General features: G+C 41.5%; 1 protein-coding gene across 2 annotated transcripts in view; it reads right to left on the bottom strand.

Annotated features, from left to right (window-relative positions):
- LOC115461226 (rho-related BTB domain-containing protein 2-like) overlaps window positions 1-27,218 on the bottom strand; it is a 259,612-nt gene that overhangs the window by 69,015 nt on the left and 163,379 nt on the right. For both annotated transcript variants that reach the window (XM_030190910.1, XM_030190911.1), the window contains exon 7: window positions 12,035-12,185. In XM_030190910.1, the coding sequence (XP_030046770.1) occupies window positions 12,035-12,185 (151 nt within the window). The remainder of the gene's footprint in view (window positions 1-12,034; window positions 12,186-27,218) is intronic.

Here is a 27,218-nt window from a genome sequence, read left to right as displayed (position 1 = left end):
AGCTGAACTCTTCATTTATAATCATTATTCTAATTAAGACAACAAGAGGAGAGTTTTTCATTAGAATTCTAATTGCATTTATTAGTTTCTGAGAAGCAAACTCTAATAGATTACATATTATAACATATAATTTTTAAGGCTCTTAGATTCATCTGATAATCCCTAGAATCTTAAGAAGTTTTAATTCAACAACTCTGTAATACTTAGGATGCAGACAGTAGTCTAGAAGCAAGAGGGGTGTTACCCAGTCTTTTGCATTGAGTGTCACATGTAAGTATCTCCCAGTTGGTGAGAAATTATATGTGTGTGCTCGATGCAAAAGACTGGGTAACACCCCTCTTGCTTGCTCGAGTCCATTCTCTTGAGGCTAGAGTACCAGACTTGTAGAAGCTGAGGGAGACAGAGAGGTACATAAGAAGGCCTAAGGGATGTTGTAAAGAATCCCCCCTCCAGTCTGGCAGCCCCTATGCTGACCTTGGAGGAGGAGGTATTCTAAAGGAGAGTATCGCCTTGTGCAGCTGGAAGTAATACTGTAGCCAGGACCACCCACCAGGGGATGCAATATCCTCTCAGCATGGAGGATGTGTCTCCAGGAGCTTCTGCCCAGGAGGAAAGGTTAGGATGGCTGGTGTAGTTGGTGCTATTAGCATATAGATACTGGGTGGCTGGTAGATGTGAGGATCGCCTGGCCACTTGCCTGCCTGGTGCGAAGGTGGCAACTCTCGTATCACCTAGAATAGGATGCTGGGAGGAGCCCTGTCTTGGTACATGTGGGCACCAATGACATAGGAAAGTGTTTGGAGGGAGTTCTGGTTGTTTGAGGTGGAAAACATATTGTCATAGCGAAGGATGAACGGGAAATTTTTCACATTTTTTGTTCTGACTAATGTGTTCCAACTAATGGCTCTTTTATGGTTGTACCAGTCCCCCAAGAGCTTACATGTGTTCAGTGTTACAAATCTTTCTTTCAATTTCTTTTTTTTCATAAGATCTATTGTTATTTTTACTATCTTTGCAGTTTGTTTCAGGGGCTCATTCCCTGGGATAGACTATATTTTATTCTGCTTTTTATTGCTGATTTCTTGTATACCAGTGTCACGCTATAAACTATTGGGTTTGATATCGATGCCTGGGGCTTACACCCATTGGAGGTGATTCCTTCAATGGATGACGGTATCTCAATTATTAGATTTAAAGCAGAATTCCATTCCATTTTCCGGAGTGGCCTGCGGATTCGGCATTATTGCCCACATTGGGGTTACTTGTATACAGATCGCCGTGACAATAAAGGGACCCTAAGGACATTGGTTGAGATTGTGACAATGTGACTCGGGCGATTCTAAATTCTTAAGTGTATTTTGGTTTGTTGAATCGAGTAGAATCTTCAGTTGAATTGAGCAGAATCTTCATTCGTAAATTGTTAGCTGTATATTAAAATATCCTGTGGAGGTTAGTTGAATTGAGTGGAATCTTCATTTGAATAGAGCAGAATCTTCCTAACCAGCGAAAAAACCATAGGGTATCTGTTTCTCCGAGTTCAGGGAACTAGTTTCGCAGCTTCCTGGACCCTGTTCAGGGGTAGTAGCCTCCCCTCTTTGAGGGTTCTACCATTGGAGTGAATCATGGCCAATGGAGCTGAATCTTGGCGGCTAGTAGAGCAGAATCCTAGTTGTAGAAGGCCTAACCCTGGGGAAACAGTTTCTTTATTTTAGAGTAGGATACATACGTAAGCGGACACTAGTATTTATTCACTTATATACCCACTCTTTAGTTGCATTTCTGTTTGCAGTTTTTGTGCTTGCTTTCTCCTAATGTCACTTGCGGTTAAAGCGTTGAGCTTTCCGCCAATTAGTAATTTTTATTTCGGGTCCCTATATTGGAGTACATTAATAGATGCCGTGAGTATGATTGTGTTATGTCTCTGTATGTTCTACTATCAGGATAATCATTGCATGTTTTTGTAAACTTTAGCACTTATCATTCTAGGTCTCCCTGCTATCTCCGAAGCTGCCTTTTGAACCACTAACCTTGTACCAGGTTCTAGGTCTGGTCATATATATATTATTATTATCTAGTTCATTTTTTTCTATAGCAGATTATAGGTCTGGAGCTTATTTGTAGACCACTTGCTCACTAGGTCCCGTTATTATACATATTGGGGTGATGTTGTTCACTACCCCTTATATCATATCTTCCTCTCCGCACCCAACACCAGATACTGGTGATCTGACATCTATTCGGATCTCTGGTAAGAACTTTCCGTCCGAAACAACCTTTCTATTTTGCGGTTGACCTCCCTATGCCACCGAGAGTTCGGAGGGCATAGTGATCCCGCCAACTGTCCTCCTTCTCAATTGATTTTCTGTGCTGGAGATTACATTGCACGAATCGTGAGTATATTTTCATTTATTGTATGTATTACTATTGAGCTGCCTTTGTATACTTTCATGGCCTGTTAGATTAGCTCTAATTTAAAATGCTTATTTTACCAAATTTAGGATTAAGATTTTGTCCTCAATACACAGGGACACCTCTGTATGTGGGACAATAACTGTGTCTGTGTATGAGTGTGGTTTTCCTTTTCTGTTTGTGTGCTGTGACTTGTATTGGCTACTGGAATATTTATTTTATGTTTTTTGTTTTGAACCCTAAACAACTCCTTACACGTGGCAAAATTCCATGCTAGGTTTTGAACTACATTGAGAAATATCTTGCTTCCTCTCTGAGCTTTAAGTTTCTACTTATCAGGATTAGGTTACTGTTTTAATTTTATGTCTATTAGTGTGCTGTGTGTCCTGTGATAAATGGCATATATTAAACCAGCTAATTATTAAGGAATCATTTCTTTAGGTTTTAAATTAGTGCTTTAAGGTTACCCCGCGAGATTGTCTATCAACTGCAGTGGTAGTAAATCTCAAAGGAGTGGTTTTTTTTTTTCCCAGGATTGTATTTATTTCATTAAGCAATGTTTGTTTGATTTGTGACGTAATGTTAAATATCTGATTGTTTTTGATTTCTGGTACATTGCTTTCACCAGAAATGCAAGCACTTTTAGTTTAATTTTTTAGGTGTGCGTCCGTGTATGTGTTCTTTGAAAATTGCATAATTATTCCAGATATTTACTATGAAAGGGTTCTATATTATATGCCATCTAAAACACTGTTTATTGTGACGTTGTTTAAAATAACTAGTGCTGATGTTCACTTCCTGGCTCTCTATTGGGATGTGTTGCCGTATAATGAAGTAACAGTTTTAATTTTCCCTTTCACGTCTTATCTACAACTTTCAAACTTCCTTCCCTGCCTCTTAAAGATTTATAGTTTTGTATATTCTTGTATAGAGTTCCAGCATTTTTGGTTCTCAAACCCCAAATGGCACAGTTGAAAATCAGTACTAAAGAAATTTAGGTTGCTATTATTTCAGAGCTATGTTCAGATCAGACTAGCTACAAATTGTCAATTTCCTCTTCATTGAGAACCGTATCTCTGGAAACAGATAAAGTAATAACCTTCTTTTTCTCCTTTTCCCCTCCTGAGTAGTAATTCTATGAACACCAATTCCACCAATGAGAAGTTTTAATACGAAAACTTGAACTTACAGTTTTGTTGGATGTATAGCCCTATTTCAGTCACCATAATATCCATGCTTGCAGTGAGCAGTAAACTCAAATTAGACACAGGAAACACCGTTATTTCGTGATTTCCTTAGGACCGCAATAACAGAGATTAACCCTTGTAGTTCTTATTTTCTCTAAAGTTCATCTTTACAAAAGCTTTGGACTCAGTATATGATACAGGAATTCATTACGTGTTTCAGATTTTTAATAACTAGATGGGTTTTTTCTATGAGTCTGTGTTATCCTTGCTACTCTTTGTTTAGAATTCAATTTACAATGTAAGCTTACAAGCTGTTCCATTATCATATGAACATATCCTACTGGTCATTTTGTGCATTTATTGCATTAATAAAATTATATCCTTGATTTTTTGAATTTTTCTGAAATGTTTTAAGAAATTCTTCTATTTGTTTCCTACTTATAAAGCTGCTCCTCCTCTGTATTTATAATATACTCTAAATTGTGAATTGATTCCTGGGAATATATAAGCTTATTTTTAGCTATCCCTCTGAATGTGAATCTTGATATGCTGTCATAATTTAGGGCCCAAATTGTGAAAGCATAGAAAGGATCAGTTTAGAATTTAATATAATTTTCATTTTCCAAATTGGCTCAGACTATTACAGAGGACTATAGGTTATTGTCCTTCTCATTTGACCTATTTAAACCTTGTAAAGGTCACGTGAGGAGGCCTGATAGAAATATATAGTTTTTTACATCTTTCTTTTCTGATATTGGCTTTTCTCTATCTTTTAAAATATCATGTTAAAGTCTGGCATTTTCCTAGAGCACACTCTGACCACAATGTTCCTCAGACTCTGCAGACTTCCTGTGCCAGCAACATCTAATCTACAGAGACAAATTGTTTTCTACTTGTAACTTATGATTTATATATTGAAACTACGCTCCACCTATTGGTGCCCCAAGGAACTAGCAATGCATTCTTTGACTTTTCTTTCTAATGATCCTGTGCTAAGATTTAACTACTAGGCATTACTCGTATCTCATCTGTATTTATTAAGTCCTGTAGGTTGAGTGAAGACTGCTAATTCAATTTCTGATCTACCGCCTCTATTCCAGTTTGGTACTTCTGCTACCACTGACCTCTGGCAAGAAAAAAGAAGTGCCAACTTCTCGAATGAGAAATTTCTTTTGTCCAGATGATGTCATTAACTTAGACCTTCTTGGTTATGCTCTTAAATATTCTGCTGTATTAAATATTTTTACAGGCTCATCTTTTCCAGAACATACATGTCACTTTACGTATGAGCTCTCTATTACAACAGACAGCGACCGTGATTTCAGAAGATACTTCCATCACCTGGACTAATTATGAGTTTTAAATTTCTGCACATTAGTCTTCTGCTTTGGACTATGACTATTCCTAAGCTACCCTTTTTTTTTGAATCATCTAACTCGTAGTCTGCTGGCCTCCTGCAGCTGAGGGCCCAACCCTTGGTGAATGTTAGTCATCGCAGGTGAAGATTCCATACCTACTGGCGATAGATTGCAACGCATTGCCCGTGCCTTTTGACTATTTTGTGCACCACGTTCCTGACCCTCCATACACCTATAACCTGAATTTTAATTGTTTTTTTGTACTCTTTTCTTTTGTTCCATACACTTTACCATTGTTATTGGATCATCTCTTCGTAATAATTACCAATCTGTCTTGCATATTATGCAAGCCAGAAGTGTGGGATATATTATGCAAATCCCAATTCCTAGTATTAAGAGGGTTGCAGTTGAAGCTCTGATCCCTACCAATCAGGAGATATAAATTCATATATACTGTTGCTATTTATGTAAATTGGCTTTTCATTATTGAACCCTTATGTGTTCGCTTTTGCTTTTGCACTTAATTAGCACTGTTTTCCTCCATGTTTACATTGTCTTTCACGTCTCTTGACATCTATATATTATTTTGCTTATTCAGTTCACGCTGAGTATGCCCCCAAGATAGCAATGTATCATTCAGGCATACAGTTATTTTGCTTATTCCTTGCCAGCCTCTGACTCTTGAATGGACTGAGTATGATGGGCATGCCTAGAATAAAGACATGGAAAGATCCAAGTTTGTACACCACAAGTACGTCTTCAAGATCTATCCAGGCCCCAAATGATGTTAGATCCCCCAAGATTGTGGCAATAATCTTTACACCTTGCAAACTACTGGATCACAAGTTTTGGGTCCATGTGAAAGATATACGGGTTTACTCAGCCACAGGACCTGAGGTTACCAGCCTAACCTCTCAAGACCAGCCACTTCCTTCAGCAGGCCAGCCTGAAACCCAGATCTCCGTCCAGATTCTTCAGCGCTTCCACCGCCTCAACCATGATCGATGAAAGAGAATTCAGAACTGATACTTAATTTGAGAATTACTGTTGCTGTTTATGGACTTATAGATTCATATTTTGTTTATTTTCAGTTTAGCAGTAATCCTGTCTAGATATTGAAAAGGTTTAATTTTATTTCCTATTATTTCCTTGTTGTTCTAATTGTTTTTCTAAGAGTTTCCCCCGTTATTTCTGTTTATGTAATTGAAATTGAAGTTGATATTGCTGCTCAGACACAGGGGTAACATCAAACCCTAATACTGGCTATGATATCATAATGTAGGTGTAAACCCTGTTAGTATCAACCAGTTATGCAATTGTTTAACTCTGGTGTAGGCTTACTTAAGTTGCATGTCTTTCTGTAGGTTTGACTAAGCTCCAAGTGGGTAACGGGATATATAAAATGCTTCCCATACTTCCAGGTCATTATGCATATGTCAAGATCCATGCATGACCTTTGTTAATATAAATTTTCCTAGGATTGACCCTTTTTGCTGTATAAGACAACCTCATACTTATTAAGGATTCTGAATACCTACAACCTAAACAGCCTGCAATCAGAGTACTAACCATACATTTGTTGAGCCACCATAACAATGCTTAATCAAAACCACTATTCCTTCCCAAGGACCACTGAGATAGATACATTAGATTATCTCCCCATGCACTATGCAACAGATACAATAGAAGCCATAGAAAGACCTGAAGTGTTTATTAGTACGATCCACCTTAAATTGCTATTACCCACATACCTATACTTCATGAGATTTTGCAGATGAACTCATGGATTTGTCCCATTCATAAAACCTCTCTCACTACAGGTTTGAGTAAGCCTCAAGAGGGGTAACATCAAGATTAAGGCCCAAGGGATTGGGTAATATAAAGGGAATTCCATATGCCCAAATAATATATCACCTGAGAATGAAGTTTCCTATCTTGCACCATAACCTTCTAACAATTTGTAAGACCAAAACTCCCCCTCTCGTTTGATAGCTTACCACCTTCTGGAATGGATGATGACGAGCTTGACGAGCTTTGTGTCACCCCTCTCCAGAGGGGGTGACAAGTGGGGAATGTATAATTATACTACAGCAAGAGGCCCTCACTGGATGCCCACCGGAAGGGTGGAAGGCCAGATTTTAGGACTCAGGCTGTAAAAATACCAGCTAGGTTTAAAAATCTATGACTGGCTGAGCAAGGACTTGCTTTTCCTGCAAGTTAATATGCGTTCTAGTTTAGATCTATCCACTGGAATAGTGGTGGGCCAAGCTACATAGCTTTGTACAGCTGAAAAGCACTGACTAGGCCTGATAACCTACTAATGGCCTTATAGATGAGTCTTAACAAAATCAGGTACAAATTGAATGTAGCACTTATTAAAATGGAGTTTGTCTTTCTATAAGATGAAACTGAGATCATAAGATGATAAAAAAAAGAGGAAGTGAAACTGATATGCTAAAAATAAGATTTCTGGCAGAAGAGAAAAACATGTTGACAAAAGAGGAAATTGCGAATAACTTGCAATAGCTAGAACGGAAGGAGTTGGGTACAGATAAACATCTGGCCGGATAGGAAAGTATGATCTCAGAAATTGAGAAATATTAGAAAAAAAAAGTACCTCACAATAGACTTCTATTGGGAATCTGTGGCTATAAAAGGGATAAGATTTTGATAGAGAGTTGGAGTCCTTCCCCAACGCTTTCTCGGACAGCGGAGCCCTGTGCTGTTGAACCCAGAATCTGTTTGATGTCTGTACTTTGAAAACCTTGGTAAGAATAAGCCTTCTCTCTGAAATCTATCTCTGTCTTTATTTTCAAGTATTCTTCATCTTTCATTGATACTACAAACTAAGCCACACACACAACTAATACTCTGTGTCTATATAATTACTGTTGCATTTTAATAGAATATATGTAACTACATAGATGACCAAGGATTCACTTACATCCTGATAGACAGAAGACCATGGTCATGGACAATATCCTAGCCTTACGTCTTCTACTAGCCACACAACAGAGATATCACTGGGATGGAATATCAAAAGGATTTAGGCAGGCGGCCCAACACGTAGTGGAAGCGCAGGCCCTTTGTCCCTGGAGTAGGGTATTCCTGGGGCGCAAAGAGGGCCTCTAAAATTAACAGCACCAATGACATAGGAAAGTGTTGGAGGGAGGTTCAACAACTCTGTAATACTTAGATGCAGACAGTAGTCTAGAAGCAAGAGGGGTGTTACCCAGTCTTTTGCATTGAGTGTCACATGTAAGTATCTCCCAGTTGGTGAGAAATTATATGTGTGTGCTCGATGCAAAGAGCTCCTAGCTCTCAGAGAACGAGTCCATTCTCTTGAGGCTAGAGTACCAGACTTGTAGAAGCTGAGGGAGACAGAGAGGTACATAAAGAAGGGCCTAAAGAGGGATGTTGTAAAGAAGTCCCACCTCCAGTCTGGCAGCCCCTATGCTGCCTTGGAGGAGGGAGGTATTCTAAAAGGAGAGTATCGCCTTGGTGCAGCTGGAAGTAATACTGTAGCCAGGACCAGCCCACCAGGGGATGCAATATCCTCTCGCATGGAGGATGTGTCTCCAGGAGCTTCTGCCCAGGAGGGAAAGGTTAGGATGGCTGTTGTAGTTGGTGATATTAGGCATATAGATAGCTGGGTGGCTGGTAGATGTGAGGATCGCCTGGCCACTTGCCTGCCTGGTGCGAAGGTGGCAACTCTCGTATCACTTAGATAGGATGCTGGGGAGGAGCCAGCTGTCTTGGTACATGTGGGCACCAATGACATAGGAAAGTGTTGGAGGGAGGTTCTGGAAGCCAAATGTAGGCTCTTAGATAGAAAGCTCAAATTCAGAACCTCTAGGGTAGCACTTTTCAAAGAGCTCCCCGTTCCATGCGCAGGGCCCATGAGACAGGCAGAGCTCCACAGTCTCAATGCATGGATGAAACAATGGTGCAGGGAAGAAGATTTTAGATTTGTAAGGAAATATGCAACATTCTGGGGAAGGGGGAGCCTTAAAAAGGAGGTAGAGCAGCTTTTAAACTAGAAACTGGGGGAAGGCCAACAGTCGTTCAAATGCACATGGGTTTGGAACAAGGCATATTTCAAAGATATCCTCAAAACAGGGAAGATTGGGTATCCCAATAGCGAGGTTGCAATAGAGACCAATTTTTTAAAAGGATTCTAGAGGTGATCCTGGAAATTATAGACCGGTGAGCCTGACGTCAGTGCTGGCAAAATGGTGGAGACTATTATAAAGAACAAAATTAAAAAGCATATACATAAGCATGGATTAAATAAGACAAAGCCAACATGGATTTAGTGAAGGGAAATCTTGCCTTACCAATCTACATTTCTTTGAAGGGGCGAACAAACATGTGGATAAAGATGAGCCGGTCGATATTGTGTATCTGGATTTTCAAAAGGCATTTGACAACGTACCTCATGAAAGACTCCAGAGGAAACTAGAAAGTCATGGGATAGGAGATAGTATTCTATCATGGATTAAAAACTGGTTAAAAGATAGAAAACGGAGAGTAGGGCTAAATGGTCAGTATTCCCAATGGAGAAGGGTAGATAGTGGGGTCCCGCAGGGATCTGTACTAGGACCGCTGCTTTTTAACATATTTATAAATTATCTAGAGACGGGAATAACTAGTGAGGTAATCAAATTTGCTGATGACACAAAGTTATTCAAAGTTGTTAAATCATAAGAGGATTGTGAAAAATTGCAAGAGGACCTTACGAGATTAGGAGACTGGGCATCCAAATGTCAGATGACATTTAATGTGAACAAGCGCAAAGTGATGCATATGGGAAAGAGGAACCCAAACTATAGCTATGTGATGCAAAATTCCCCATTACGAGTAACCGAACAGGAAAAGGATCTAGGTATCATCGTTGATGATACGTTTAAACCCTCTGCTCAGTGTGTGTTGGCGGTGGCTAAGAAAGCAAATAGATTGTTAGGTATTATTAGGAAAGGAATGGAAAACAAAAATAAGAATGTTATAATGCCTTTGTATCGGTCCAATGTGCGACCACACCGCGAATACTGTGTGCAATTCTGGTCACCGCATCTCAAAAAACATACAGTGGAATTAGAAAAGGTACAGAGGAGGTCAACAAAAAAGATAAAGGGGATGGAACAACTTCCCTATGAAGAAGACTAAAGTGGCTAGGGCTCTTCAGCTTGGAGAAAAGACGACTGAGGGGAGATACAATAGAGGTCTATAAAATAATGAATGGAGTGGAACGGGTAGATGTGAATAGCTTGTTTACTCTTTCCAAGAATACTAGGACTAGAGGGTACGTAATGAAGCTAGAAAGTAGTAAATTTAAAACAAGTCGGAGAAAATATTTCTTCACTCAGCGTGTAAATAAACTCTGGAATTCGTTGCCAGAGAATGTAGTAGATGCAGTTAGCTTAGCAGGGTTTAAAAAAGGTTTGGATAACTTCCTAAAAGAAAAGTCCATAAACCATTATTAAGATGGACTTGGGGAAATTCCACTGCTTATTTCTAGGATAAGCAGAATAAAACGAATTGTACTGTTTTAGGATCTTGCCAGGTACTTCTAACTAGGATTGGCCACTGTTGGAAACAGGATACTGGGCTTGATGGACCTTCAATCTGTCCCAGTATGACAACACTTATGTACTTATGTTCAGAGGAGGGTGGCAGGATCAGGATAGATTTGCAAGGAAGAACAGTGAGCTCAACTAAAAGACTCACTCTAGAATAGTGGAGTGGAGGAGCGGACTAGTGATTAGAGCACCGGTCTTGACATCCAGAATTGGTCAGTTCAAATCCCACTGCTGCTCCTTGAGATCTTGGCCAAGTCACTTTCCCCTCTATTACCTCAGATACAACCCTCCAGGGACAGGTGAAATACCCAGTGTACCTGAATGTACCTCACCTTGAGCTACTACTGAAAAAGGTTGAGCAAAATCTAAATAAATAAAATCTAAATAAATATTAGGAACATAAAAACAAAACTAAAAAAAGAGACCAGTACAGTTTTCAAATGAGGTAGCAGAAAAAGAAAAGGCAAAACAATTAAACCACTGTAAGGTACAAGAAATCTCAGGAAGACGATGACAGAGAAGGATATCTGAAAGAAACAGGCAGGAAGAGAAGAAAAAATAGCTAAGGATGACATAAATCAAGATGGCAAAATCTTTTTTCAGGCATTTTGGTTAAAAGAGAGAAGGGATTTTAAGACAAAGTTGGAAAGGAGAAATGTTTGGAGCATGATAGTGGAAACTGCTTAGCTAATTACTACTTATAGGCGGTAAACCAAATAATTAAACAATAATTCATAAAGGACACGCCAGACAAATACTTCAGTGCTCACCAGGAAAGGGACTGAAGGAGGACTGGAGACAGTATCTAGGAGGAGTATGTACATACTCCAACTGCAAAAACAAAAGTTTGCATGGGGCCAGCAAACTTGAAGCTGGACAAGATACTAGGGCCAGAAGGATACATCACAAGATATTCAATGAGCTCAGAGAGGTTCTGGCAGATCTGGCTCTGCAGATGGTTCTGTTAGTTTGATCTGTGGAAACAGCAATGGTTCTGGAGGACTGGAGAAGGGCAAGTATTATCCATCTTCATTAAGAGCCACAATATGGAGGAGGCTAGTAACATCAGAAAATATTACTTCAGAGAGGGTGTTATAATAGCCTATTGGAAAGAATCGAGACAATAACAATGACAGGGTTTAAGAGAGTACAGGATGCACAGAGAGGGTCCCTAGCCACAAAGATGTGAAGGGAATCCTGAGAGTAAGTGGAGTCTACAGCAAATAACAGAAACCCATTTGGGCAAACTATAAGGGTCCTGTGGGCCTATTCTATGAGTGAGTTTAACCAGTGGTGAAATCCAAGCAGAACACAAAGTTAATGTCACTTCTTGCAATCTGCTCATTTTACAGAAGTCTCATCATGGTGACACTTGATCATGGCGTTCTCACAACACATCAAACTTACTAAAAGAAAAAAAAGACCAGCAGCAATGGTGCAATTGTCCAACAAATCAGTCCAGATACAGCAGATCTTGGAACTACATCAGAAAATGACACACCTGTTAGAGCTTGCAGGCGAGGCAGACAAAGACGGTTGGTCAAGACCAAGAGCTCCATGGCATCGAGATCCGCGGCTGGGCTGAGGAGGCCCGTATACAAATACTCAAGCACAGCTCTCAGACAAGAACGACTGGTACCAGGGAGAGAAACCTGAGGAAAACAGAAGAGAGATCTAGTACACTGTGAATCAAGTGTGTCAGCTCACCGCCATCAGAAAGAGATCTCATGTCAAAAGATTATTCTACTAGGTCCCTTATAAAGAAATTCTTAAAACTACCAGTGTTTCCACTGTTAACCAGATAGTTCTAAGACACTTCTTTCTCTGCATCACAAGAAAACACTGCATCAGCTGAGAAGAAAACAGGACTGAGAGCAACATAAAACCTGACCTACCGCACTCCTAGAATAGACAGAGGAGGTAAAAGCATTCCAGTTATGGCTGTAAAATCCACTCATAATCCTCAAGTTCACCCAGGAACAGATTGTTGAACTTTTAGCATTTATCCCCCAAATGTTTTGCTTTCTTATCATGAGCTAATTTACAGGTGCATTTACAATCATAATGCCTGGCCAATCAGTACCACAGGCAACTCAACTGCCACACCATCTCTTCAAAAGAGCCAGGTTTCTCTAAATCAAGGGTTCTCGACTCAGGCCTCAGGGCACACCCAGCTATTCAGGTTTTCAGGAGACCCATAATAAAGAGGCATGAGATAGAGCTGCATACAATGGAGGCAGGGATGCAGATCTGCCTCATGCATATTCTTTGTGTAAATCCTGATTAGCTGGATATGTCCTGAGGAAAAGAGAGCGAGAAAAAGAAAGAGAGAGAGAGAGAGACTTTCCCATAGCGAGGATGAAGGCTTCACATCTCAGTTCTGATTTAATAGTGCATTACAGTCCCACCACACAGTTTTCAAAATATGAATATCATTTGAAACTATTCACTAAATAATACAAACTGTATTAAAAAAAAATCAATGAACTAAAATCATTTTAATATTATTTATATTGTTTTGATTCTTTTACCACAGTGGTATATAATTAAATACACAGATGTGCATTCCACAGCATACAGATCTCAAGTGCACAATGCCTACCATACAATACCTACAGGCAACAATAAAAGACTGAAAGCTAACTATTGTTTTTAATTATTTTCTAACGCATTTGTACTATCTCCTTTCACATGAATACTATTTTCGCCTTTTTAAGTGCTCATGAAAGGTTTCCATGAACTGTCCTGGTGATCAAAAAATAAAAAATTCCACACGTGAACGGGTTTTTTCTTCTTATAAGCCTGATTTATTAAAGTTAGTTTCTCTCACAGAGGCAGAATGCCGCTTGAAGTCTTGGTGGCCATTTTAAACAAGCGGCAGCAGCAAAAGGATCAGCGGCAGCGGGCAGGAAAGCGTAGGGACCTTTCCTGCCCCGAAGCAAGCCACTAGACCGCCAGGGTGATCTGAGGTATGGAGGGAAAGCAAAGCTCCATTTTACAGGACCCAGGGTCCATCCCGTGGGATCCGCTTGGACCTTGGTCCACCCCACGGGATCCCCGCAGTCCTGGAGGGGATATCCACAGGAATCCCGCTATCCCCATTCCCACGCAGCTGTCTAGTCTCGACCAATTGTTATGGGGAGCCAACCTTTGTGACTTGGTAACTTTTCCTGTGGCACCTATATTTAACAGGTGCCACTGTGCATCAGCCCCTCAGTCTCTCTCCATTTAACTTATGCATTCAAGTCTGATCAGAGCAATAAAGGAATAACTTTAAATAGATAAGGGGAAGGAAAAGGGATTTGATCTACCGCCTTTCTGTACTACAACCAAAGCAGTTTACATTTATTATATACAGGTACTTTTCTCTGTCCCCTAGTGGGCTCACAATCTAAGTTTTTGTACTTGAGGCAATGGAGGGTTGAATGACTTGCCCAGGGTCACAAGGAGCCACAGCTGGAATCAAACCCAGTTCCCCTGGTCCTCAGTTCATTGTACTAACCATTAGGCCAAGATCTCCATTTTAAGTTATTTTGACATTTTCAGTGCTCAGGCTTGAATGCACAGCCTGAATGGAAATCCGCATACAAGTACCCATACAAAAACTTGTGCTGGCCGTGCTGCTCAATAATGACCTCTTAGTGAACGGGTTTTTTCTTCTTATAAGCCTGATTTATTAAAGTTCGTTTCTCTCACAGAGGCAGAATGCCGCTTGAAGTCTTGGCGACTCATACTCTGTGGCCCGTATGCTGTCCTGATTCTTGTTTGTCACATTTCACTCTAAAAGGCTGAACTATTCCATAAGCTCACACTTGAAATTGACCACAAGCTGTAAGGGGTTCTTTTACTAAGCTGTGGTAGGTGCTTAGATACATCCTGTGGTAATTCCGCACTACATATTTTTTTGAACTTTTAGTTCTGAGGGCAGAGAGTGGATATTCCTACGCCAAGTTAGTGCATCTATATTATTACACACTAACTGGTTAGCGTACAGTTAACACGGAAGCCCTTACCGCCTCCTATATAGGCAGAATTTTTTTAAAATGGCTGCATGTTAACATTAGCACCTGGCCATATATTTAAAAAAAGTAATAGATAATAGCTCTTTTCACAGCCACAGTAAAAATGGCCTTAATGCGTGGGAATAACCTGTGTTAAGAGAATGCTAAGGCCATTTCTTATTGCAGCTTGGTAAAAGGACTTCCACAACTAGACACAAGGGGGCAGTGTCTCCAAATGGGTGTGAGTGTACAGGTAATCAGGTTACACAAAGCCCAGGTCATATTGGGGCAGTTCTATAAAGGGTGCTAATAGTTAGATGCCAAAAATTTGAGTCCTAAGCTAGTATTCTACACAGGCAAACTGCGCACCAGATCTGTTATAGAATACTAGTGTAAGTCAGCAATGACACGCCTACATTTAGGCACAAATACTTACACCTGCTCCATGGAAAGGGAAGGGAAAGGGGGGGGGGGGGGGCAAAAACACTCTAGAGTAATGTACGAGTAAAGTCAGCCATTATTAACAAGACCCAACATGGGCCCCGAGTTCTAGCTGGGCAGCCTGCATCAGGAGTCTAAATCCAAGGTCCTAACATATAAATAAATTATAAACAATCTTAAAATATAGAGTAAAAGACTAACTTCGCCTTATCTACTAAGCCACGCTATTAGCTGTTGTGCGCTAATGCCGACACAGCCCATTCACTCTGAATGGGCTGTTGGCACTGCTGTGCAGCTTAGTAAACAGGGGGGTAAATGATAAAATGTTGCCAAGCATACATAAATAAATAATACTTGATAAATAAAACTTGTATATAAAAAAAACATATTTATTTTTTAATTTTTTTTGTTACATTTGTACCCCACACTTTCCCACTCATGGCAGGCTCAATGCGGCTTACATGGGGCAATGGAGGGTTAAGTGACTTGCCCAGAGTCACAAGGAGCTGCCTGTGCTGGGAATCGAACTCAGTTCCCCAGGACCAAAGTCCACCACCCTAACCACTAGGCCACTCCTCCACTTATAAAAATAAATAACAGGAATTTACACATATGGATATACATAATGTAATATACATATCTAAAAATATCGCATACAATTAACACTAAAACAAAAATTTTTTAAAACCAACAACATAAGACAACACTATAATTGAAGAGTAGACATGCCAATGACAGAAATTCCAGCTGATGTGATTTGAAAGTATCAGTCGCACAGATGGCAAAAACTACCAACGACTGCCTCAGGCAAGGAAAGTATAACAACTTTAGAACAACTCTAGCGTGATTTGACTCCACTCCTTGTTTATTGTCTGGTTACACCTGTTCTATGGCAGGCATAAATCTGTACGACTAAATGCCCCACCAACTGACAGTATTCTACAAAGTGTGTATGGGAATGGTTGGAATGCCCCGATCCACTCATACCCCTCCCCGTGAATGTCACCTTGCGATTCCACACTTAGGCGCCAAGATACAGAACAGCATCTAAGTGCACTTACACATGTATATGCTGCTACATCACCAGCACGTAACTTCCACTGTAGTGCAGAGATTATGTGCCGAATGGATGCCTAACTTTTAGCACACTATATAGAATTAGGGGGCATATGCCACCCAGCTGCACCCTTTTCCTCTATCCCTTCCCCCAGCAGGACACTATTTTTACAGCAGCTTATATACTCCTAAACCAACTTGCTTGAATATATGAAGAGTGCCAAGACGTCAGATATACCCTTAGTTTGGTTGGTTGATCAGTGAGTTGTGGTTGTCGTAGATCACTATCAGACTACCTCGAGATCTCTGCTAACTCTTTTTTTTATTATTTGTAATTTATTCATCTTAATTGCAAAACACACTAAAGGAAGAAATGAAAATAGTCCACATACAATAAGAAAACTAAAAAGAAATCAGGATATAACATAAGAATAGCCATACTGGGTCAGACAAATGGTCCATCTAGCCCAGTATCCTGTTTCCAACAGTGGCCAAGGCAGGTCACAAGTACCTGGCAGAAACCCAAATAGTAGCAACATTTCCATTCTACCAATCCCAAGGTAAGCAGTGGCTTCCCCATGTCTGTCTCAATAGCAGACTATGGACTTTTCCTCCAGGAATCTGTCCAAACCTTTTTTTAAACCCAGATACGGTAACCACTGTTACCACAATCCATTCCACTTAAGGTCTAATTAACACCAGTACTTTTCTCCCTAACATAAATTTTCTTATTGAGATGGATCAAAGAAAACAAAATTATTTTCCTCCTATGAAATCAAACATTTACATGGAAATCTCAAAAAGAAAGTTGTTCTCAGAGCTAAAATACATAATTTATAATCCAGAAACTTTCTCCACATCATTTGAGTAGCCCTAGTTACATCAGGAAAAATACAGACACTTTGCCCACAAATTTCTCTTCTTTCTTAGAAAAATAAGTTGTAAGTATCTAAATTTTTTCCTGTTCAGAATCAAAGGCAACTAGGGATGTAGCTCTAGAGGAAATAAGGTCCTGAAAAGTCTACAAGAATTCTGTTAAATTTAATAAGTCTACATTTCCTTGTACCTCATTCTGCGCTCTTGGAATATACACATAGTAACAATTTCATACAGTGATATTTTTTATTTTCCAAGTTATCCAATCATCTACAAATTAAAAAAATGGTCCTGAATTGTCGACATACTAGTCATTTGTAAAGTTTTAATTTGTGATGTAGCTAAAACCTGATTCTGATTAATGATCAGAACCTTTGTCTCCAAATCACTCAATTTGTCCAGTTTGTTGTGAAAATTCATATAATTTTGGAATTGAGGCTCTTAGCCAATTTTCAGTCCTAGAAACAACATTCCATATATCAACCAAGGAAACATCTGTAGGAATATCAGAATCAGGTTGCGGAAAATTAGACAATTCACCACCACGGGCATAGGAAATGTAGATTCCTGAAGGCTCACTGAGTCCTGAGGTGATACTAACCCAATGATGGCCAAACCGTCTAGAAAAGGACCACCAAGCTGGGTGACCAGGGAAGTAGAAGGTGGAGATGGGGTAGGCCTAACCCCCCCCCCCCCCCCCAAACTCAAGGAGAGACCCAAGCTAAAGAACAGTCAGAAACAACTGAGGAAAAGCACTGTGATGTTTATCCATTGGACCTGCTACCCGCTGAGTGCTATTCTTAATGATGATAATCGGGACGTCACCTTAGCTTTGGACATACCCATTATCCAACAAACAGTAATACACAAAAGTATTAAGGGGCCAGGGCATGCCCCTTTGGGGAAACCCCTGTGGTCACGCATCAGAGGCAGCTGCACTTTATACAGGGGAGGATGGCGCACTAGAGTGACATCAGACACCGTCCTCAGATCTTCCGGTAGATCAAGTCTCCTCCCAACAGCATGGAACACTCTCTCTCTTTACTCTCCGCTCACTTCAGAGACGGTTGTGCTTTATGCAGGGGAGGACAAAACACTAGTGACATCAGACGCCATCCTCAGATCTTCCCGGCAGATCCTCCCAACAGCATGGAACTCTCTCTCTCTCTTTTCCCTGCTCAGTTCAGAGGTAGCTGCTAACTCAATCAATAACCAGGGTTGCACAACATGCCATCAGTTAACATTTGGAGTGCAATTCTCACACTTTCTCACCCAACATTAATCCCAGATTGTTCACAATCTTTTAATACAATGACGAAGTCTTTTTTTCACTTTTGCTTCCTTGAAGCAATCTATAATCTGCAGTGGTGACCAATGTGAAAGAATGATAGCACAACAGCACCACCAAAATTCCCTCCTGAATGTGATGCTAGTTATGTCTGTGCGTGAGTGGTATTGTCTGCACAGCCCAGGTCTCTATCATACTTTCCCATTAAGGTGCAGTATATAAAATCTGCTTTCAAATTGCTTCTCTGGAATTAAATTTTACCAGGTCATACCGGGGTGGGAAGAATCAACAGCACTGGCAAATCTGAGATCCTGTTGGTGCAACAGACTCGGCTGCTCCAACAGACCCATAGAAGCAGAGTGCAGCAGTACCAGAAGGAGAGAAGAGGTGCTGCTAGAGCTGCTCTGAAGCCAAATCTGGGAAAAATGCCAAGTTTGACAGGCAGCTTAAAGACCCCAGTGTGTGAGACCCCGAGAGTGGGGCAAAGTTTTAACTTCCGCCACTGATTTGAACTGGGGAGGAGAACGTGATTGCTATAAACACGGCTGAGTTTGCACTGAGGAAAAAACATAAAGCTACTCACAGGGTGGAATGAGAGACTTCAGTGCATCAGAGAGGCTGAGAAATGTAGATTGAGAGCAGGCAAAATGCTGATACTGGGACAGAGGGATGGGGGAGGGAGATCAAGAGCTATTTGGAGGTGGCAAAGATGACATGGTGCTAAAACAATAAAAGAAGGCATGTGAAGAGGACCAGCAAAAGATAAGGTAATTAAAGAAAATGAGGGGGACTGAGGGGAAATGGAGAAAATAGAGTTGGATTGGTCCCTGTTGTAAATAGCATACTAAGCTTGATGGACCTTTGGTCTGACCCAGTATGGCAGTTCTTATGTGTGTAGCTTGCTCTTATTAAAGGGATAAGGGTAGTTCTGAAGGCATTTAATAAAAGAAGAAAAACTATAAAATTGGAGCCAAGTAGCAAAAATTACCAGGACACTAAAAATTAAGCCCTAAGCTGGAGTGATGAGAAAATAAACGGACTTAAAGCCTGAAAAATCAAGTAGCCTTCACTGCTGGTGTATCATTAAGTAAAAGACCTTTACAGGCAAATCATTAAAAAAAAAAAAACACTAAAATTTGAGAAAAACAACATGGGAAAGCAGAAAGGGTAAAAGTCAATCAAAGATGTGACCAGGCCTCCTTTTAGGTAAACTGCTCTTTTTACTCTTCTAGCGTCACGGAGAGGGTTCTCTCTCCTCTTCAGGGTCCCAGTTGGGCACCCCAGACTCAATTCAATGGACTCTGCAAGATATACACAAACAACACCTTTCACCACACAGTCCATGGATCATCCTGGACTTTAAGAGAAAATTTAAAAAGAAATAAAAATCCTATCACTTAATGTGTCTCCTAGAGTGTGATACAGAATCTGAAAATTGCTCTCCTCTCCAAGAGAGTGACAAAACAATATTTTTTTTAGCAAAATATCAAAATCCCCTTGTCAGTGTATTTAGTATGCCCAGGGAGACTGGTCACTCACATCACTGGTGCTCACAGTAGAAGAGATGGGATGCATCCTCTGGGTCTCACTCATCTTCCTGAGAAGCTAACACTGACTACTCTGGGGCCCTTTGCTTCAGTACTTGGAACATTGGCTGCTCTCAAATGATGCTCTGCTGGCCTTCCAGCTAGACTTTCTTTGGTCTAGCTGGCTATTTTTTCTCCTTTGCCTGTGTTATAGCCTAGCTGGCTTAGGAGTGGCTGCTCTCCTGCTAGATGACCTAGTGGCCATCAGAGCACAGCTCCCCAGGTGCTACCTCCTCAGCTCCCCCCCCCCCCCCAAGGCTCCCACAGCCCTTCCCCTTTCACATGGGCTCCTCTGAAGGAAGATCCCTGACCCCCAGCGACAGGACCTTTTATATCTAATCTCCAAAACACAGAAGGAGACCCCCCCAACCACCAAAGAACAGGCAGGTTTAACCTCCATTACCTCACAGTACGTAGCTAGAGTCAGAATAGAAGGGGGGGGGGGCTCTAGAATCCTCCTCTGTAGAAAAAGATAAACATTTAAGTATCCTGCTACATGCTCTTATGTTCTTAGAGGGGGAAGAGACTTGGTTGAAATGGAGTACTAGAGAAAAAGGAGGGGCAATGGAGAGACAGGGATGAAGAGAGGACCAACATCAAAGGGGATAATAAAGAAAGATGTCTTATCACAAAGTCTGCGGCCACTAAATGCAGCTAATAAATTTGCTACTGCATATCCCCAAAACAAAGAATGCATATGTGTAAAAGCATAACATTTCACCATCCAATTAGTTCAAATATCAATTTCCAGTGGATCTATTAGATTCAGAGACAGACTCCAGGATGTTAAGGAACAGATGCACACTGTGGAACTTTGCCACAGCCATGAGCTCATATGGCAGCAACTCCTGTCTATGTCTGGCAAGAGCCGCCACATGAAAGATTTTACTCCTCTACGTGCCTGAGCCAGGATGGATTAGCACTGCCATTAAAAAAGGCCTGAGTCAGCACAAGTTTCCAAGTTTACTCAAAAGCTGAAATACAGCCCACCGTAATAAGTTTACTCAAAATCTGATATACCGCCCACCGTCACAAACCATATAAAAAGATAAACTAGCCATCACTGGCTAAAAGCAAATGATAAAAATTTAAAGCCCTAACTAACATCTCCAGTCTTAACTGTAATGGCAGATCATTTCACAAATTTGGTGCAATGACACTAAAAACTGAATCCTTAATCAAGACTAAATGAATGTGCCTGAAAGGAGGTATTACCAACAAATTCTAATCAACCAAAGAGCCCAAGCCGATCTATAGAGGATTAAGAGACAAGATATTTTTTTCAGGAAAACCTTTATTTCTCTCTGTCAGGCTTCTCACGGAAACACTGGGTTTGTGAGCCCTTGGACTACTACCGTGGAGCGGCAATGACAGGCAAGATCACCTCCAAACCAGAGGCACGGCAAAACAGGACTGGAACCCCGGACTGGAGTTGCAGCAGAGGCAGACAAGCTGGAACAGACAGAGCAGAAACAGCTAGACTTCACCTGCGCTTGACCACCGTTCCCCAGGAGTTGAGCCCCTGGGTGCAGGTGGCCGGCAGGGCTTTCAGGACAGGGCAGGAACTCGACACCAATAGGAAACACATGGGGTCTGGAATTCCCAAGGGAGGCTAGGCAGAATACTAGACAAGACCCTCAACCAAATACCTCACTATGCAGAAAGCAGGCAGGGTTGGAATCAAGACAGGGGTGCCCCCAGGCACCCAGACAAGAACTAGGCAGCAGTACTAATAGCTGATCAACACGGACAGAAAGTGGAGCTATCAGAGCCATGCTGGAAGCAGCCAGCACACAGAGACAGAGACAGAGCTAACTCAGAAAGGACAGACAGAAGCCAGCTCAGAAGCTGACCCCCAGAAATAAGGTAAGTCTGAGAGGGGTCACGACCACAGACGTGACACTCTCTTATGAACCAAGAATAAAGTCTTATAGGAAATGCGATAAGAGATAGGCAACCAAAGTACAAGTAACACATAACATGACCAACAGTGCCCTCTAGAGCAGGGATTCTTAACAGAGTTCTTGGGACACACCTAGAGGGGCATAATCGAAAGGGACGCCCAAGTTTTGCTGAGGACGTCCTCGCAAAACGTCCCGGCGAAGGGGCGGGGAAATCTGTATCATCGAAACAAGATGGGCGTCCATCTTTCATTTCGATAATACGGTTGGGGACACCCAAATCTTGAAATTTAGGTCGTCCTTAGAGATGGTCGTTTCTGATTTTCAGCGATAATGGAAACCAAGGATGCCTCTCTCATAAACGACCAAATCCAAGCCCTTTGGTCATGGGAGGAGCCAGCATTCGTAGTGCACTGGTCCCCCTGACATGCCAGGACACCAACCGGGCACCCTAGGGGGCGCTGCAGTGGACTTCATAAATTGCTTCCAGGTACATAGCTCCCTTACCTTGTGTGCTGAGCCCCCCCAAAACCCACTACCCACAATTGTACACCACTACCATAGCCCTTATGGGTAAAGGACGGAACCTAGATGTGGGTACAGTGGGTTTCTGGTGGGTTTTGGAGGGCTCACATTTACCATCACAAGTGTAACAGGTAGGGGGGGAATGGGCCTGGGTTCGCCTGCCTGAAGTGAACTGCACCCACTAAAACTGCTCCAGGGACCTGCATATTGCTGTCATAGAGCTGGGTATGATATTTGAGACTGGCATAGAGCCTGGCAAAAAATATTTAAAAAACTTTTTTTGAGGGTGGGAGGGGGTTAGTGACCACTGGGGGAGTAAGGGGGGATCATTCCCGATTCCCTCCGGTGGTCATCTGGTCAGTTCGGGCATCTTTTTGTGGCTCGGTCGTAAGAAAAACAGGACCAGGTAAAGTCATCCAAGTGCTCGTCAGGGACGCCCTGTTTTTTCCATTATGGGTCAAGGACGACAATATGTTAGGCACGCCCAAGTCCCGCCTTCGCTACACCTCCGACACACCCCCGGGAACTTTGGTCGTCCCCGCAATGGAAAGCAGTTGGGGACGCCCAAAATCGGCTTTCCATTATGCCGATTTGGGCGACCCTGTGAGGACGCCCATCTTCCGATTTGTGTCGAAAGATGGGCGTCCTTCTCTTTCGAAAATGAGCCTGCTAGTCAGATTTTTAGGATATCCACAATGAATATGCATGAGACAGATTTGCATACAATGGATGCAGTGCATACAAATTCATCTCATGTATATTCATTGAATTTACATAAACATAAGTGTTAAAAATTGTTCTAAATCGTTATTCTCATTCACACCTTCACTCATTCCTATTTATTCAAGCTATGTTAGTCCGTGGCACAGTTTCACATTGATGTTATGAAAGGAATATATACAAATGCCTTGAGGTTATCCATAGTTTTAAACCCTCAAAACCATAAATCACTCAAACAATATTCAGAGTTCACTTTTCCTTTCTTGAGTCATGCAAGACAATTATTTGTGCTTTCTTCAGTTCTTGCACTTTGTCACATAATCTTTTCTCTGTGCTACAACATTCAATGCTTGAACGTAAGTTCCATCAATTTTCACTGTGAGTTTATCTTATCTGTTCTTCCAATTGCTCTTCCAAATGCTCTCCTCGAGTTTCCTCTCCTCTAACCTCATAGATGTCCTTGCACCGGAGGTATAAGTCCAAACAGCTGTCACACCCTACACAAATTGTGTTTCGCTGCATTGCGTCCTCAGGGGTTATGACTTAAACCCTTGCACTGATTCTCAATCTTTTGGTAGACCCTGGAGGAAACCTCACTGGTTGTAGGAGAAAATGGCGCCTGGGCGTTAAGATTAAGGATCAGTACAAGGGTTTAAGTCATAAGACTGTACCATACAATTTTTCTAGTTACACATCTCTGCAAACCACCCTTATCCTCCCACTCCACCCTATCGTTCCCCTATAAAGCTGTAAAGAACACATAAAACACCAAGAAATGTGGTAGGAAGTGTCCATAGCACCACTAAGAACAGGGTAACTCCAAGAGAAACCAACCCACAGAATGTCCCATAGATGCAAATCATCGGTTCACAACAATAAATATGCTCCGAATGTGATAACACAGTCCAGTAGGGTTCCCAGATACTCTGAAAATGAGTCCATCATTGCTCCCCGCCTGGGTTCATTCTATGCGGGCTAGGTCAAACATCAAAGTTCTCTAGGATGAGAGCTGTGAGGCAGCACTGGTGCGCCAAACTAACAAAATAACTTTCCTCACCAAAACCATAGCCTTTGCCAAAGTAAGTCACTAGCTTCTGACTGACCGACCAAACAGCCTGCCATAACAATACTTTCCATAGAGCACATAAGTTGAACATTAAGACAGGAAATAACTATAGCCCATACCTCATGTAAAAAACGCTGAACCTGAGGACAGTAGCCCATGCTGCTCCATACTTAGGACTGGTCCCACCAGAATCTAACCACGCCCTATGGGCCACCCACAGGGAAATATAAATTCTATGCAAAAATCTGAGGTATGATAAATTTGCAGCTGGTTGGTCAAACATTAGTGTACTCCCAAGATTGGCACTTGAGGCCCGAGCCAAAGCTTCATACCGAGAACTGGGAATAATAGTTAAAAGGAGTAGCTTGTAATGCTCCAACAAAGAAGGCCGATCTTCAAACAAGTGTAGATGATTCTGGATCTTCACAGCCCCAGACTTAGCCAAATACTCCAGGCGCAAGGCAGGTAACTCAGATAATGCTGAAGCTGCAAATAAGCAAATGTATCCACAACTGGAAGATTGTACAAGGACTGAAGTTCCCCAAAAGTCATGAAGCAGGCCTCATCTGTTAACACATCACCCACCTGCCTCATCCCCTTTAGCCTGCCACTCTCGGAAAATCCTGTTGTCAGTCCCAGGAGTAGTCCAAATTACCCACTAAAGGAAGAAAAGGAGACACCTCACAACTTACTCAAAGCAGCCTACCTGTCTCATATAGGACCAGATTACATGGGTTCTGTGAATTGGATCTAGTCTAGCTGACTTGGCATGTAACAAATTATAGACATGAAAGGTAAACGCAGTCCCCAGGCACCAGTCCCTAATCTGCCTCAGCCCTGCTGCTAAGTTATACAAACAAATATCCAGCAACCCAAAACTATTCTTCTCTCTGGGGACAGAAAGAACCTGCAGTGACAGGTGAGACTTTTTCCCACCCAGAGAAACCCTCTAAGTAGTTTGTCTATATCCCTTTTCTGCAGCCACAATGGTAGCATCTGAAAAAGATACAACCATTGAGGGACAATTAGCATGTTATAAAGAAATATAGGTCGGTAATTAGAGGGACAAGTAGGGTCGAGTGAAGGCTTCTTAAGGAGAGGTGTGACCACAGCATGTTTAAAGGCAGTAGGGACAGTTGCAGTGGAAAGTGAGAGGTTGAGAATGTGACAGATAAAAGGAATAAGAGCAGGTGAGATGGCATTAAGAAGGTGGGTGGGAATGGGATCAGAGGAACAGGTGGTACATTTTGAGGAAGAAAGGAGAAGTGTAGTTTCCTCTATAGTAACTTCAGGAAAGGAGGAAAAGGAATAAGGGGAAGGAGAGAGAGATAGGGGAACGGACTAGTGGAGGGAGAGGTGGCGAGGTAGAGAATTCAAGGTTTATCTTTTGAACCTTGTCATGAAAGAATTCAGCAAGGGTCTGAGGAGATAATGAAGGGGGAGTTGGGGGAGGGGGCACCTTGAGGAGAGAGTTCAATGTGGTGAAGAGAAGTCGAGGGTTAGAGCCAAGAAAGTTGGTCAGTTGGATATAATAATCCTGTTTGGCGCGTAAAAGAGCAGATTGGAAGGAGGTCAGCATGAACTTAAAGTGTAAGAAATCAGCAAGGGCCCGAGATTTCCGCCAGAGGTGTTTGGCGGAGCGGGTACAGGAACCTAGGTAGCGGATATTAGAAGTCAGCCAAGGTTGGGGTTTTGTACGCCTTATAGGGCGGGTCATCAAAGGTACAAGAGTGTCTAAGGCAGAGGATAGAGTATTGTTGTAAGAAGAAACAGCCTCGTTGACAGACGTGGATGGTGCCACAGTAGAGAGGAGGTTTGAAACATGGGAGGATAGAGATGAAGGGTCAATATCGTGAAGATTCCTAGATAAATTAGATAAGATAGGACGGGACTGGGAGGGAGGAGATTTAAGTGTAAAAGTTATAAGATGGTGATCAGAGAGGGAAAGATCAGAGGCAAGGAAACTAGAGGGTGAACAGTTGGAGGAGAAGATGAGATCAAGACAGTGACCATTTTGATGAGTGGGGGAAGTGGAACATAGTTGGAGATTAAAGGAAGATGTTAAAGCGAGTAACTTGGAAACATAAGAGTTGGACGGATCATTAGCAGGAATATTAAAGTCACCAAGGATGAGAGAGGGGGAGGAAGGATCATGGAAGAAGGCAAGCCAGGCATCAAAGTCACCGAGAAAGGATGAAAGGGACTTATCAGGGGGACGATAAATGACCGCTATTCGAAGACCAATTAAAGGTCTCTGAGGTCTTTCCCCTCCAAAAAAGAAAAAAAAATATGAACACTTTTGGCTGATAGATTGGAAAGCCTCTATATTTATTTAGTCTGGCAACACTTGCACAATTTTTGATTTTGTATTTCATACCTTTGTTGAGCACGTGTATTATTGCATAGTAGTATGTGGTGAGATATTTTTATGTGACATGGGTATAGACATGTTTGGGGGGCACAGTGTGGACAAAAAATGGTTGGAATTGCAATTCCTGAGCAGGTATAAATGGACCTGGTTCACTTTATTTACTATTTCTGAATGTTTTGCTCTGATACTTTATATAGAGATACATAGGCACCCATGTGCCTTTATAAAATAGACACCTACTTGGCCTCCCTACCTAGGCGATCTGTCATATTACTCTCCGAGTGTGTAAAAGGATGGATGTTACAGAAATTTAGAGGTTTTTGCCAAAATATTTGTATTAACAGAATGAAAGATCACATTTCAAAAGGGTCTCAAATGAGTTATTCAAGCAGTGTGTATGCCAGAACACTGTGAATTACAACTTAATGTTTAACACAGATTCATCGTTGGAAATATGTTATCAGACAAATCAATGGAGCACGATGACTCTGAGTAAAAGTTACAAAGCTGCTGTTGATGTATCAAACCTGTTCTAAGTTTCTGGCCTCTAGGAAAGAGTTTAAGTGCCACCGCATAACTCCCAAACCCTGACTGCACTGTATGCAGTGCAACCACTACTAAAGTTAGTTTTGGAAGGTAAATCCAAATCCAAAGCAAGTAAGAGAAAAATAAAATGTATAAGGAATCAGAACCTTGAATAACATGTTTACTGAAGCCTTTGTAAGAATGCAAGTTCACACTTTGCAAATTAATCAAAATAGATTTGCATTTGAATGTTGCTAAGAAGAGCACTCGGAAAATGAGCTCCCTTGGCATGACACTTCTAATCCAAATAGGGTACCATGAAATTCTTG

The sequence above is a fragment of the Microcaecilia unicolor genome, chromosome 2 (genome assembly GCF_901765095.1).
Source record: "Microcaecilia unicolor chromosome 2, aMicUni1.1, whole genome shotgun sequence".
Taxonomy (NCBI): Eukaryota; Metazoa; Chordata; class Amphibia; order Gymnophiona; family Siphonopidae; genus Microcaecilia; species Microcaecilia unicolor.
Note: the sequence above shows the minus strand (reverse complement) of the source record. Positions and strands in the feature narration are given on the sequence as shown.